We start from the raw sequence: 13755 nt of genomic DNA, 5'->3' as shown, positions 1-13755 counted from the left end.
GTATAATTACTTTACAATGTTGTGTTAGTTTCTGCTGTACAAGGACCACGCTGTCTTGGTTACTTGTAGCTTTGTAGTTAAGTTTTAAAATCAGGAAGTGTGAGTCCTCCAACTTGACTCTTCTTTTTCAAGATATTTTTGGGCTACTCTGGGTCCTTTTAGTTCCATATGCATTTTACGATCAGCTTGCCGATTTCTGCCCCAAAAAGCCAGCTGGGAATTCGACAGGGATTGTGTTGAATTTATAAGGTTAATTTTGGGAGTACTGATTGACACCTTAACAATTTTAAGTCTTCTGATCCAGGGTCATGGAATGTCTCTCCACGTATTCAGATCTCTGATTTCTTTCAGTAATGTTTCGTAGTTTGCAAAAGTCTTGCGCTCCTTTTGTTAAATTCATTCCTAAGCGTTTTATCCTTTTTGATGCTATTGCGGGTGGAACTGTGTTCTTACTGATGAATCTGGGAAGCGCTCTGTTCTCTGGCATGGTGGGGGTAGGGGTACTTGAAGTGGTTCATCATCAAAATACTCTTGATTAATTTAAAATGATTATACGTGATGTATCCAGATGTTCCAATGTCAAGGAATCAGAATATAGTAAAGTACCAACGGTGACTAAATCCGGCTGTAATCACCGAATCTTTGAAGAGCTGGAAGGTGCTTCAGAATGTTCTAGAGCTTTGGGATTGGCATCCTGTGTGCCTCCCACAATACTCTGCATCCCTCCATTAGCGCCCATATCAATCTGTGTCCCACCCATCTACGTTCTCCCCACCACGCTGTGAGCACATGAAGATAAGGACCATGTCTCAATTCTTTTTCGCAACCTCTGTGTTAAATACCATGCCGATACGTGGTGGATACTCCATGTATACTGACCACGTGCCATGACATGACCCAAAATACAGTTATAATGAACAGACTCCAAAGTTCACCTATGTGCTGCTGTGGGTTCTAGGCATACCATTAATTGTCTGTGCCACCGGTAGTTGTCATGGCCAAAGCTGCCATGTTCGTGCCTCTTGATCCCACCTCTCCCTGACCCAACTGATTGGACCAGGATTGGAACCAACACTGAACTGGGCCAATCAGCTTTCTCTCCTGAGACTTTAGAAGCGGGACACCGAACAGCTGAGTCAGATGTGTTTGCAGAGCCGAGCCCTGGTGAGCCAGAGCTATATGCATAGTCAGGCAGGCATATGCAGCAGCCATGAGGGGTCAGTAGGAAGCCAGTCTGCAGAGAGGGACAGAAACCAGGGCCACGGACCCAGAGAGAGGGCTGCCTCAGGCCCTGGTGGCTCTCCAGGTCCCCGTTCCATTTATTTCAGCGATCTTTCTAACCTTTCAGAGGCTGCAAACTGGTCGCCCATCAACCAAATCTGGCCTACAGATGAATTTTATTGGAGCCACACATTTAAAAATTTAAACAATCCAACATAATAAAATTAAAAAAAAAATTGATCTAACATACTAAAATTTGGAGATTTCACTTAAGAATCCAGATTCTTGTCTTGAAAATCAGGCGATTCTATGGTACAACAAAATCAACTGGAGCTGAGTAGTAGCCCCCGCTATGTCCCATACTCTGCCACAACCTTCCCCTCTTCCTGTTGTTCCTTACACTTCCGTTTCCCGCATTTATAGTCCCCAGGAAATTAACTACTGTTCCCAGTCTTATATTAAAACTGTACTGCTTGATTTGAATTAATCTGAGTACAATTTCTATTCCTTGCAACTAAAACAGCCTTGAAGAGAACTCTGTCAAGGTTTCTCTCCACTATCTCCCATCCCACCACTATTGTCTTCCTTCTACCAGAATCTCAATTTTGTGTTCAAGAGGCTGTGGGTATCTCTTGATCCTGTGGGAGATAGGCCGTTCCTTCCCCAGCCCTAGGGGAGGGCTCATGCTGGGATGGGCATGCCACCCAGGTTTGACCAATGCAAAGCAATGGTAAATCTGCTGCGGGATTTCCCTTTCCAACCAAAAACAACAGACCCTTTAGAAAGAAAACCTTCTGTGACTGCTCCTTCCCCATTCTAACATCTTGGAAAAAAACTTGATGCCTGGCACTTTGACAGCTATTTTGTGACCATGAGGTTTCACACATAGGGTCAATGGGCAACATGCAGAGGACGGTAGAGAGGAAAGGCAAAAAGAAGCTGGGTCCTTGATGACATTGTTGAGCTGCTGAACCTTCCCTGGAACTCTCTGACTCTGGGCTTGTTGTCAAATGAACAATTAATATTCTAATGGGTTAAACTACTATTGGTAGGTTTTACTGTTGCTTGCAGCTCAAGGTTATCCCAGTCCTTTGATGTTTACTATAACCAAGGAATGATCTTATCCTTCAAGCCTCTCTGTTGCTTAACATTATTTAAAAATAATGCACATCCATATTCACTTCAAAGCCCATCTCTAAGATACTGTTTTATCTCACTGCCAACACATCCCATTTATGTATCCCTGAGCATACTTGAAGGGAAAGAAAGAAACCATATAACCCTGGCTACATTGAACATCTTTTTATCATTTTCTAAAATCTTTCCTAACACTGAGAGAAACAGATGACATTTCCAGTACTGAAAAGGGCAGCTTCTGGACAGTTCAAAATTAGATACAAAGGTCTCCAGCTAAAGGTCTCACGCATTTCAGAGGTTTGGGCAACTTTTGCGGCAGCTCTTGTATCATTCAATAACATCGATTTTATACAAGGGCAGGCAATTTAGAAGGCCAAGAGTTTTCACCTGTCATTTTCTCAACAAGAGAAAACCCACAACTACAAGCCTCTTTACTCCAGCCCCTGGAAAACATCTCTGCGCACCAAGCCCTCCTTCCCCACGGCAGCCCCCAGATCCTCCAGGTTATTTGAGGGTGAAGCAAGTGGACTTGCTCATCTGGCAGTGTCTGGCCAGCTGGAAGGCAAAAAAGACAAGCATAGGCTCTTAGTTACCCAGGAGAGCTCAGCAGACCAGAAATAATTAAAGCTTTAGCCACTCATGGTCCAGGGAGATGTGGGTGTCAGAGAAAGGAAGCTCTGCCAAGCTGCCCCCTCTGACTGCCTGGGCTTAGAGGGCTGCAGTACATATATTCAGGGATGTGGGATGATTTGCAGTCGATCTAGGACCTGGGCCTGAAGAAGTCACCCACTGCGACCTCCACACCATTAGAAGCAAGTGTTGCTTCCAACAGACTCAAAGTTGGCCGCCAACTGTGCACCTTTTCCCCCTTGCTGGAAAGACTGTCATATTAAAGCAAATGAAAGCACTGAGTTTACCCTACATGGATAAAGTTGGCAACACCGTTAAGCTGAACCATCACTAGGACGTTGTGACAAACGAACAAACTTCAACCCTTGCAACGGCCATCACCAACATGTTTTAATAAAGGTGAACGTACACATTTGGCTTCCTCGGAATGTTCACTTCAAGCAGATATCTCCAAGCAGACGGTCAGTCCTCTCTGGCCTTTGATGGGATCCGGCATCTTCGTCTCTCCTTCCCTAAGTTCCTGCCTTCATGGCGGGGAAAAGGCTCGTGGAAACCAAACCCTGGAGGTGGATGTTGCCTGCTGAGACACAGCATCAGCCCTTCCTCTGGAGGCCAACCCCCAAATCCAGTTGACCTCCCTTCTCTTTCTTTGAAAATGTACACGTTTCACACATCTGGGCCCACCCGTTCCTCCCTACCCATGGTATCCATGCCGTGGGGTCCATTGCTGGAACCCCAGGAGCTGCCTCTATGGAAAGACCAAGCCACCCCTTGACAGCAGGGATGGCAGAGAATCCAGGGAGGAAGGATTCCTGGTCCCCTGGCCCGCACGGGAGCAGGTGGATGGGGGGAGCATCTTTCTGTTTCTCGGTCCATTTGGCCACCCACCGCGCTCAAACTCCAAAGCACTGAAACCTGACTTAACTGTTTTCTTGCCCCAAGAGTCACCAATCAGCCTGACCAACGAGGGGGCCAGAAAAGAAGCCCCCTGGCGCGACTTTTGCTGCTTCCGAAGGGGGGGCCTCTGCTTTGGTCGTGGGCTTGGTTCTCACCTCCCTTTTGCCTCCATCCCCAATTCCTGGGGGTAAAAGCTTTCTGAGGCTGTCATCTAGTGCAAGCCCAGCTGTCCTCGTGGCCACATTTGGATCCCCTGGAGCCAGGGACAGCAACTCCAAGAGGGGGCCAGGTGGAGGCACGCGGCTCAAGTTCAAATGCATGTCCATCGGCCAGAGTCTCCGCTACTCAGCCCCGGGAAGGCAAAGCGAGGGGCCCCTTCCCTGCGAGCATTTCTCAGACCCAAGAAAAAGCTGCTCAGCCACACCCAGGTCACCTGCAATTTCAAAGAAGAAAGCCTGGGGCCGGGGATGCAGGAGAAACCTAAGAACAGGTCCAGCGGGTGAGTGGCAGGTCTCACAGGGGTCCCGGCCTGGAGTGTATCTACAAAGATCTTTCGGTTGTTGTTCACGGAGGCTGTGACCGGCTGACTCTGGATGGTGTCCAGCTGGCTACCGGCGTCACCAGGCACTGCTGAGGTGGCAGTTTTCCCATGCAGATCCACAGGTTATTAACAAACCCACACACACATATACGGAGAACCCCCCAGAGCAAATGCCTCCCCAGCCCCGGATGGATCTTGATAAATATGAGAAAACAGTCAAGACACAAAACCTCGTTGGTCCAGGTGGCACCCTTGGGTGAGTTCTTGACGTGGGCAGTGACGATCGGTGCCCCCGCCGGGCTCCAGCAGCTCCCCGCTCTCTACAGCCTCAAAAACCAGCTCAGCCCCCCATCGGTCACTACTCCTGAGAGCCCGAGTTCGACCTAGCGACACCTGTGCCGTGCGTCCCTCGGCCGACCATCTCCTGGCCCCACTCCCGATGGCTGGACTCCTGCAGTCCACGGCCTTTGGTCTCAATGGGCAAAAAGCAGGAGGCCAGGGCAGCCAGGAGGCAGCAGCCACTGTAAACCACCAGCGTCAGGTACACGGACGATTCCAGCATCACCTGGGGGGAGGGAGATGCACGCCGGTGAGAGCATCCCTTCTGACACACAGGCACCACCAACCACACAGATAATATTGAGAACGCCAGGCCCTCTCGTAAGCCCTCTTTATCACTGGACTCCCATGGAGTCCTCACGACAGTTTTATCAGGTATGTCCTCCACCCCCATTTTACAGAGGGAAAAACTGAGGCTCAAAGAGATTAAGCAGCATACCCAAGTTCATACAAAGACTAAGGATGGGGCTGAGATTTGAACCCAGACCCCATCAGGCTCAAGAGTCTATTTATTCTCTCCCAAAGCAACGTGTCTGCTGACTTCCTAGCTTTACGTCCCAGGGCACGTCACGCAGCAGAGCTAAACCTCATTTCCTCATCTGCCGAACGGGCAGAAGAGCAGTAGCCATCTCCCAATGAGAAGATGCCTCACTTGACACCATGCAGGCACATGGCAAGCTGTCAACCAGTGCTAGTTAATAGTGACGTTCAATGGCCAAACACAGCGGTACCGGCACAGAATGACTTGGCTAAAACACGTGTTGGAATTCTATTTACACAAAATACCCAGAAGAGGTAAAATTCATCCAGACAGAATGCAGACCAGTGGTTCCCAGGCGCTGGAGGAGGGGGAGCTGGGGAGTGACTGCTGAATGGATACGGAGGTTTATTTGGGGGAGAGGAAAATGTTTTGGAACTAGATAAGAGATGGTGGTTGCCCATCATTGTGAATGTGCTACATGCCACTGAATTGTTCACTTTATTTTAAAATTTTTATTTATTTATTTGGCTGCGCTGCACAGCTTGCGGGATCTTAGTTCCCCCGAGCAGCGTTTGAACCTGGGCCCCAGCATTGGAAGCGCGGAGTCCTAACCACTGGACAGCCAAGGAATTCCCCAAATCATTTACCACCAGGGAATTCCCTGAATTAAAATGGTTAATTTTATGTTAGGTGACTTTTACCTCAATTTTTAAAAAGTGATAAAAACAGGAAAAAATGAATTGGATATTAAAAAAGCAAAAAGATTCCCAAACAAGCTCCCCCCAAAAGGAGAGAAATGCTTCGAGACACAAAGAGCTGCAAAATTCTGCAACGATACCAAATCAACCAACTCAGAAACCAGGGCCTGGGACATTTGTTTCCCACTAAGGCATGGTGGCCTGTTTATTCTCATCCAAATTGTTTTTGGCCAAATCATTGGAAAGACCTGAGTTTGATTCCCAGCTCCTCTACTTCACAGCTGTGTGACCTTGGACAAGTCCCTTGACCCTTCTGAGCCTCAGTTTTCTCATCTGCAAGCAATACTTCTTCGTAGGATGGACTGCTAGGATGAGATCAGGTAATTCACACCAAGGGCAGGGCAGAAACTCAGAGTACAGTAACAGCCTGCCACGCAATGGCTTTTGTCACGCGCACCCGCTCTGTATTTGGGGTGACACCTACCTGAGCAATGAACGGGGTGATGAGCGCGCCCACCCTTGCCATGCCGCTGCAGGTGCCCAGGCCCAGAGCTCGGGTCGCCGTGGGGTAGACCTGAAACACAGCCGCCAAAGTGGCCGCCCTGAGAAAATGCAGGCCCCTCCCTCCTCCCCGGCTCGGGAATGATGGGAATCCCAACCGCCGCCCCACCCCCTGCCCCCGGGGGCAGGTGGGCCTGAATTAGGGTCAATCCCTCAGGGGTTGGTGATACCAAGAAGGGGTGGGAGGGCAGGGTGGGGAGTCTCATCCCGAAGGGGACAGGAAACTCAACCTACGAGGAGGGCAAGACGCCAAGCTGGGGGTGGGAACCTAGGAAGGGGGTCCTCCCTGCCCTGGGTGGTTATATCCAAATGAATAAATGAATAAATACTAAATTCCTATTTTTTCTTTCTTTCTATCATGGAGAATTTCAAGCACAGACTAAAGTAGAATGGCGTAATCAGTCGTCTAGGACCAAGCCTAGAGGACCTGTGTTAGTTTCAATCATACTCTCTCACCTCCTTCCCCTCCTAAATTACACTAAACCAAATCCTAGCGGTGGTATAATGTCATCCACTAGATATTTCTGTATATGCTGCTTTGAAGAATTTTTCCTCTCAGAAGAAGACTGCAGACGTTTCCCATGTCCGTATTTGGTCTTCGCCAGTAGCATAATTTTTATGGGCTGTACAGGATTCTATCATTAGGATCAATCCTCATTTATTGAACCAATTCTGCATTGTTAGGAATAGCCAGCTGGATTAGTTGAAGCCAGGAGTCAGCAAACTTTGTCTTAAAGGGCCACAGAGTAAATAATTTGGGCTCTGTGGACCATCTGGTCTCCGGCAACTACTCAGCTCTGCCCCTGTAACACAAAAGCAGTTGTAGACAACAACAGCACGTGAAGGGCTGGGGCGTGTTCCAGTAAAGCTTTATTAATGAACGCTGACATTTAAATTTCATATAATTTTCATATGTCAAGAAATATCCTTTTGATTTTGCTTTTAACCGTTTAAAAACATAAAAACCATTCTTAGCTTTTGGGCTATCCAAACACAGGCAGCAGGTTGGATATGGCCCGCGGGTCATAGTTTGCTGAGCCCTGGTATTTGCCCTTGTAGACCTTGGGCCTCCCAGTCCCTGCAGGGCAGGCAGCCTTCTCCCGGTACTCTTCAGGAGGCTCCAGCAATCAATCCACAAGCCTTTGTTGAGGGGACACTAGGCCAGATGAGAGCCACAGAGTAGGAGACCCAGGCCCTGCCCATAGGGAGTCTTAGTAGGAGTCTCCCTGGGGGACAAGCAAGGTGGCATGACTAAAAATACCAAAGAGGCACACAGACACTGAGGGCAAAATGAAGTTGGGGGGGTGGATCCTGGAGGGCTTCCCGGAGGAGCAGCATTGGAGCTGGGCCTGGAAGGTGGGGTGGAGGGAGCAGGGCTCAGGACGATGACTCAAAGTGAGGGCTCTGGAGTGCTGTGCAGACCTGAGGGACAATCTACATGGCTTCTCCCCCTGGCACAGCACCTGGTACATACTATCCTCTCCCTCCCTTTGACCCTATCTAAAATAAGATGAGATAAAATAAATACAAAACAAGTAACCCATAATCCCCGAGTGTGGGAAAATGGACACTCTGAGACGCTGTTGCATGGAGTGTAAGTTCAGGCAACATTTTAGAGGTTGATTTTTTTTTTTCAATCTTTCTCAATGTTTGTAATGTTTATTATAGGCTTTAATTCAGAAATTCCACATCGTATTTATTCTAAAGAAACCACACATGTGCACAAGGATTCGTAAAGCTATCTACCTCCACACCATAATAGTGAAAAGTTGGAAAATGATTCAAATATCCATTGGTAGGAGAATTGTTACAAAATTATGATTTGCCCATACTATGCTATGTAATATAGTATAGTATGTAATATATATAATATAGTACAATAAAGTATATTATATAACATAAAGTATATATTCTATAACAAAGTACAGTATATAATATTGATATATAGCATATATAGTATAGTAAAGGAATGTACCTAATAATATAGTATATAGATTACCATACAGTACAGTACAGAATAGCATAGTACAGCAGCTATTAAAACGAACAAAGCAGGTCCATACGTCCTGTGTTCCTTGTCTTCCATCTTCCCCTCCAGAACCTCTCTCTACCCCTCCCCACCTCATTCTCTGCCCTGGGGGCTGGCCACTGTGGACCACCAAGGGCTCCTAGGCTCTCTGCCTTACAGTTGGGTTCAGCCAATGGGAAGCCACAGTGGGAGATGGGCGGGAGGTGGGAGAGAGAGGCCAGGGTATTTATTCTCCTGCTCCTTCCGGTCTAGGTTGCCTAAGGGCACGTGTGTCCCTCAACTAAAGGTCACAGCTTTTCTCTGCACAGCTCCCTCCTGGGACCCTGTAACACCCCATCTCCTCACCCCCCAGGCCTCGGGTGGTAGCTGTGTCCCCAGCCACCTCCACCTCACTGTGAGCTCTGGGCGCTGCTCCATCACTTTTTGGTTTCCCTAAGCCCTATCCTACACCACTGTAATCCGTCCTTTATTAAACTCATCTCAGTTGCTCAGTTACCCAATTTGATACATGCACTAACATAAATTAGGAAAAAATCTGGAAGAATATACACTGAACCATTCAAGAAGGTGGTCTCTAGGAAGGCAGAATGTGAGGCCCTTTAGTTTGGGGGTTTTATACAGTTCTGTAACATTTGGAACTTGTACACTGACCATAAGCTTTTATAAGCAGAAAACAATGACTGAACGAAAGCCTGAAATAATGAAGGCCTTCACAGCCGCCACTCAGACTCAAGGACAAATTTCACTCAGAGGAGCCCAGGCCGGGTGTTTCCGGAGAAAACACCCGCCCCCTTCCCACCCCGGCTGCTCCCAGGCATCCCTCCTACCTCAGGTGTGTAAACATAGGCTGCTTGGAAGCCTCCAGAAATAAACGCTCTTGCAATGAAGAGTAACAGAGTGAGCATATTTCTGGGAAGAGAAAAAAAAAGCAGATGAGCAAGTATTTTTTCTGACAGTTTCTTTCAGCAAAGTTTTATCTGCCCAGGTAGCATTTACACCCTAGAAACTGGCAAAGCCCACCTCACCCAACACACCATCAGGCAGGCACGCAGCCACACGCATCCCAGCGGTCTCTTGGAAGACCTGCTTTTATAAGTTCATCATTCTCCAAAGTTCCAGACTGAGATGGTGGTGCCCAGGGTGGGGCACGGCTGGGGTGAAGTGATGTAAATAATGCAAAGTCCAGATAGGACCTAGTGGGGGCAGGAATTGAGCCAGGAACCAGCTGAACCAGGGAAAGGAAACTTCTCTTCAGTGTTATGAGGATGATCGTGACCCCCAGCCCTCTGTTCCATTGTTCCCGTAATGTCTTTGAATATCAACATTTCCAGATCTAAGCGACATCTCCAGACCTTTCACAGATCTCTCATCTGTGGTTCGGTCTGGGGCCTCTTGGAGATCAACACAGGCCAGTTCCATATTTTGAGGCTCTTGATAGGTGGAAAAAATGGAGAGATGCCAGAAGGGGATTATAAAACAAGACCTTGAAATATTGCCATGGAACAAATGAACACTTTTAACCCATATATGAATTAAACAGCTATCTGTATGATCTTACTGGGAGATGATGTCAAAATTCTACAATGGTGTCAGAGCAAAATTTGGACCAAAATGCCCTCCTACCCCCCTTCCCATCAGAGGCCCCAACTTTGAGCCCAATCTGTTGTGCAGCCAAGAGCCTCAGGCTTAGTGAGGGGCTGGGGTGGGGGTTCCTTCAGGTACCCCAGGGATGTAATCCACAGTCTGCAGGCACAAAGACCTGACCACGAGCTGAGAAGTAAGCCTGCTGGCCAGAGAGCTGAGTTCACGACCCACCTTCCAACACAGATAAACAGCAGGAGGCTGCAGAGGGAGAAGATGACGAAGCACAGGGCCATGGTCTTCTTGCGGCCCAGGCGGTCGATAATCCAGAGAGTCACAAGGACACCTGCAAGGGAGCAGGGGAGCCATGGGAGGCAGCATCTGACATGAGCCCCAATAACCCCACCTCCTGGTACCACACGCTGTGTAATCCCCTCCTCTTGCAAGTGGGCTGGACCTCATGACTCACTTCTAATGACTAGAATATGGCAGAAGTGATGGGATGTCACTTCTTTTTTTGAGTCAAAAAATTTTATATCGGGAATTCTCTGGCAGTCCAGTGGTTAGAATTCTGTGCTTTCACTGCTGAGGGTCCGGGTTCGATGATCCCTGGTTGGCGAACAAAGATCCCATAAGCCACATGGCATGGCCAAAAAAAAAAAAATGTTTTTATATCAATATTTATGACAAAAAGACTTACAACAGTGTAAAAGCAATCACTTAAAATTATACTTTCCATAAATGTCATTAATGTAACTAGATGCTGACAAACTGCTTAAAATGCCTTGAGGGACTTCCCTGGTGGTGCAGTGGTTAAGAATCCGCCCACCAATGCAGGCGACATGGGTTCGAGCCCTGCTCCGGGAAGATCCCACATGCCGTGGAGCAACTAAGCCCGCACGCCACAACTACTGAGCCTGTGCTCTACAGCCTGCTGGCCACAACTACTGAGCCTGTGCGCTGCAACTACTGAAGCCCGCGCACCTAGAGCCCATGCTCCATGAGAGAAGCCACCACAACGAGAAGCACGCACACCGCAACAAAGAGTAGCCCCCGCTCGCCACAACTAGAGAAAGCCCGCGTGCAGCAACAAAGACCCAACACAGCCAAAAATTAAATAAATAAATTTATTTAAAAAAGAAAAAATGCATTGAGTTATATGTCTACTGCAAGGTATATCTGTGAATCTTAGTCAGTGATTAGGATTACAGCTTTTTAAAATCAATTCATGCCAGTCTTAAAGACATACATCCGTATGTCACTAGGGAGGTCACTTCTGAGATAAGCTTATGCAAGACTGACATCTGTCTTGCTGGCATTTGCCCTCTCCCTGGCTCTTCTCATGAACTTGCCTTGACGGAGAAGGTCACCTGGCAAGAAACTGAAGGTGGTCTCTGGCCAACAGGCAGTGGGGAACAACCGGGGGAGTGAGCATGAAGCAGACCCTGCCTCAGCTGAGCTTTCAGATGAGACCACAGACCCTGGGCCAACACCTCCATTGCAGCCTTGTGAAATACACTGAAGCAGAGGACCCAGGGAAGCCCAGGCTCCTGACTCACAGAAACTGTAATAAATACGTGTTGTGTTAAGCCACTAAATTTTGGAATAATTTGTTACACAGCAATGGATAACTAATACAGGCACCAAGGGGAGCCTGAATAGTGGCATTCACTGAAACCAGGCAGCAGACACCTGGGCTGCGCGTCAGAAACACGTAGGTTCTAAGGCCTCATCTTGCCTCTAACTTGTCATGTGGTCTTAGGTTAGTCCCTTGCCTTCTCTGAACCTCAATCTTCCTTTTTTTTTTTTTGGTCATGCCCGGCAGCATGTGGGATCTTAGTTCCCCAACCAGGAATCAAACCCATGACCCCTGCAGTGGAAGCATGCAGTCCTAACCACTGGACTACCAGGGAATTCCCTGAACACCAATTTCTTCATTGCAGAAGTAGGACTAAATAAAAATAACATTCTCTACCTCAGTAGAGGTGGTATAGCATATTGCTTGTTAATAATAATAATAATATAACAATAAAATCTGGGCCAAGCACTTTTACATCTATTATCTTGTTCAATCATCAAAACAAACCTCTAAAGTATAATGGAAGAGAATAAAGAAAAGAATATAGACATACACACACATATACATAAGAATAACCAAATCACTTTGCTGTATACTTGAAACTAACACAATATTGTAAATCAATTAGACTTCAGTTAAAAAAAAAACCTCTACAAAGCATGCTAATAGCCCATTTCCCACTTTTATTCAATCAATACATTGAGTACCTACTGTGTGTCAGGAGCTGTTCTAGGAGCTTGGGATGTGTCAGTGAACAAAACAACAAAACAATACATGTAATAATAGGGAGGAAGAATCTGAGTTTCAGACAGGTAAAATCATAGAAATGGTGAATGCCTGAAGTCCCGAAAATGGCAGCTGGCAATGCTGGGTTTAACTCCAGAGGCTTTAATGTTACCTGCTAAGCTATGTGGGAAAGATAGACAATGTAGTATAGGAGTGGACTCTGGGCTCTGGGGTGGGAACACAGGTCTTAGCTCTGCCAGCTGTAGGACACAGTGTCTCAGTTGGGTTTTCCCAGAAGCAGACCCCGGGACAAGGGTCCGAGTGCAAGGTGTTTACCTGGGAGGTCATCCAAGGAAGCACCAGTGGGAGAGTGGAGAAGTGAAACGGGGAAGGGATGCAACTAATAAGGGTGCATATCAAGCAAGTTACCACCATGGGAAATTGCTACTGGATTCCACTGGAGGGCTCTGGGAGTCAGTGTGGAACGCGCACCTTAGAATTCTACCTGATAGGTGAGGAAATTGGGGTATTTATACGCTGGTTGAAGGCTGTTCCCAGGTGTTAACTCCCTGGCACCTGCAGCCACCTTTCTTGCTTCTAGACACTGAGGCTTTCAATTCCTCCTGGGATAGCCCTCAGGCACAGGGATGCAGAAATTGGCAGCTACAATTGGCAGGAACCATTTCTGCCACCCCTCTCCAATCCTCAGTTTCTTCAGACGCACAATGGGAATGACACCTACTTCACAAGATGAAATGAGACCATATCTGTAAAATATTTAGCACAGTGCCTGATATATATACAGTAAGCAATCAGTAAATACCAGGTATTATTATTGTTGTAATGATATTATTTTTTTAAAGGAAAAAGATAGATCACCTTTGCTTTATGTACGGGTTTGGATTTTTAACACCCCACCGATCCTTTCCAGTGTGACTGGTGCTGGGGACAATTCTCCACGGGTCCCTTGTATTTCTGTACAGCTTGTGAGCGGAGGCACTAGCTGCGCTTTGGTTCCAGGCTAGCATTTCAAGGTTGTTTGTAGAGCCAACAGCCTTGGAAGACAGAGATACTGCCTCCTTCTAGAGCAAGGGGAAGGTCTGTTTACTGCCCAATGTAATAAAGATGATGCCTCTCTCCAAGGCAAAGGCTGAGCAGGTTTCCGGCAGCCCATTATAAAAGATTTGGGTTCCCGAAGTGTGAGATGCCCGAGCTGTGTTGCAAATCCATTGCACGTGTAAGATTCGCCTGGACCCGTCCTCATCATCCCCATGGGACTTGAGGGCAAGAGGAGCCAGCGCTAACATACTACTCAGGCTGCCTGCTGTGTCGTGA

General features: G+C 47.4%; 1 protein-coding gene across 3 annotated transcripts in view; it reads right to left on the bottom strand.

Annotated features, from left to right (window-relative positions):
- Positions 1–1025: 1025 nt before the first annotated feature.
- The window catches only part of SVOP (SV2 related protein), an 86496-nt gene continuing 73766 nt past the window's right edge, over positions 1026–13755 (bottom strand). For 2 of the 3 annotated variants that reach the window (XM_024741584.1, XM_024741585.1), the window contains 4 exons: positions 10350–10461; positions 9362–9443; positions 6429–6518; positions 1026–4991 (listed from right to left, as the gene is read on the bottom strand). In XM_024741584.1, coding sequence (XP_024597352.1) covers positions 4785–4991; positions 6429–6518; positions 9362–9443; positions 10350–10461 — 491 coding nt within the window. In that variant the 3' untranslated portion in view covers positions 1026–4784. Of the gene's footprint in view, positions 4992–6428; positions 6519–6752; positions 7309–9361; positions 9444–10349; positions 10462–13755 lie in introns of those variants that run through there. The other variant, XM_024741586.1, reaches the window with a different exon arrangement.

The sequence above is a fragment of the Neophocaena asiaeorientalis genome, unplaced genomic scaffold, assembly GCF_003031525.2.
Source record: "Neophocaena asiaeorientalis asiaeorientalis breed wild unplaced genomic scaffold, Neophocaena_asiaeorientalis_V1.1 scaffold648, whole genome shotgun sequence".
In the NCBI taxonomy this organism is placed as follows: domain Eukaryota; kingdom Metazoa; phylum Chordata; class Mammalia; order Artiodactyla; family Phocoenidae; genus Neophocaena; species Neophocaena asiaeorientalis.
This window is presented reverse-complemented; position numbering and strand designations above follow the sequence as displayed.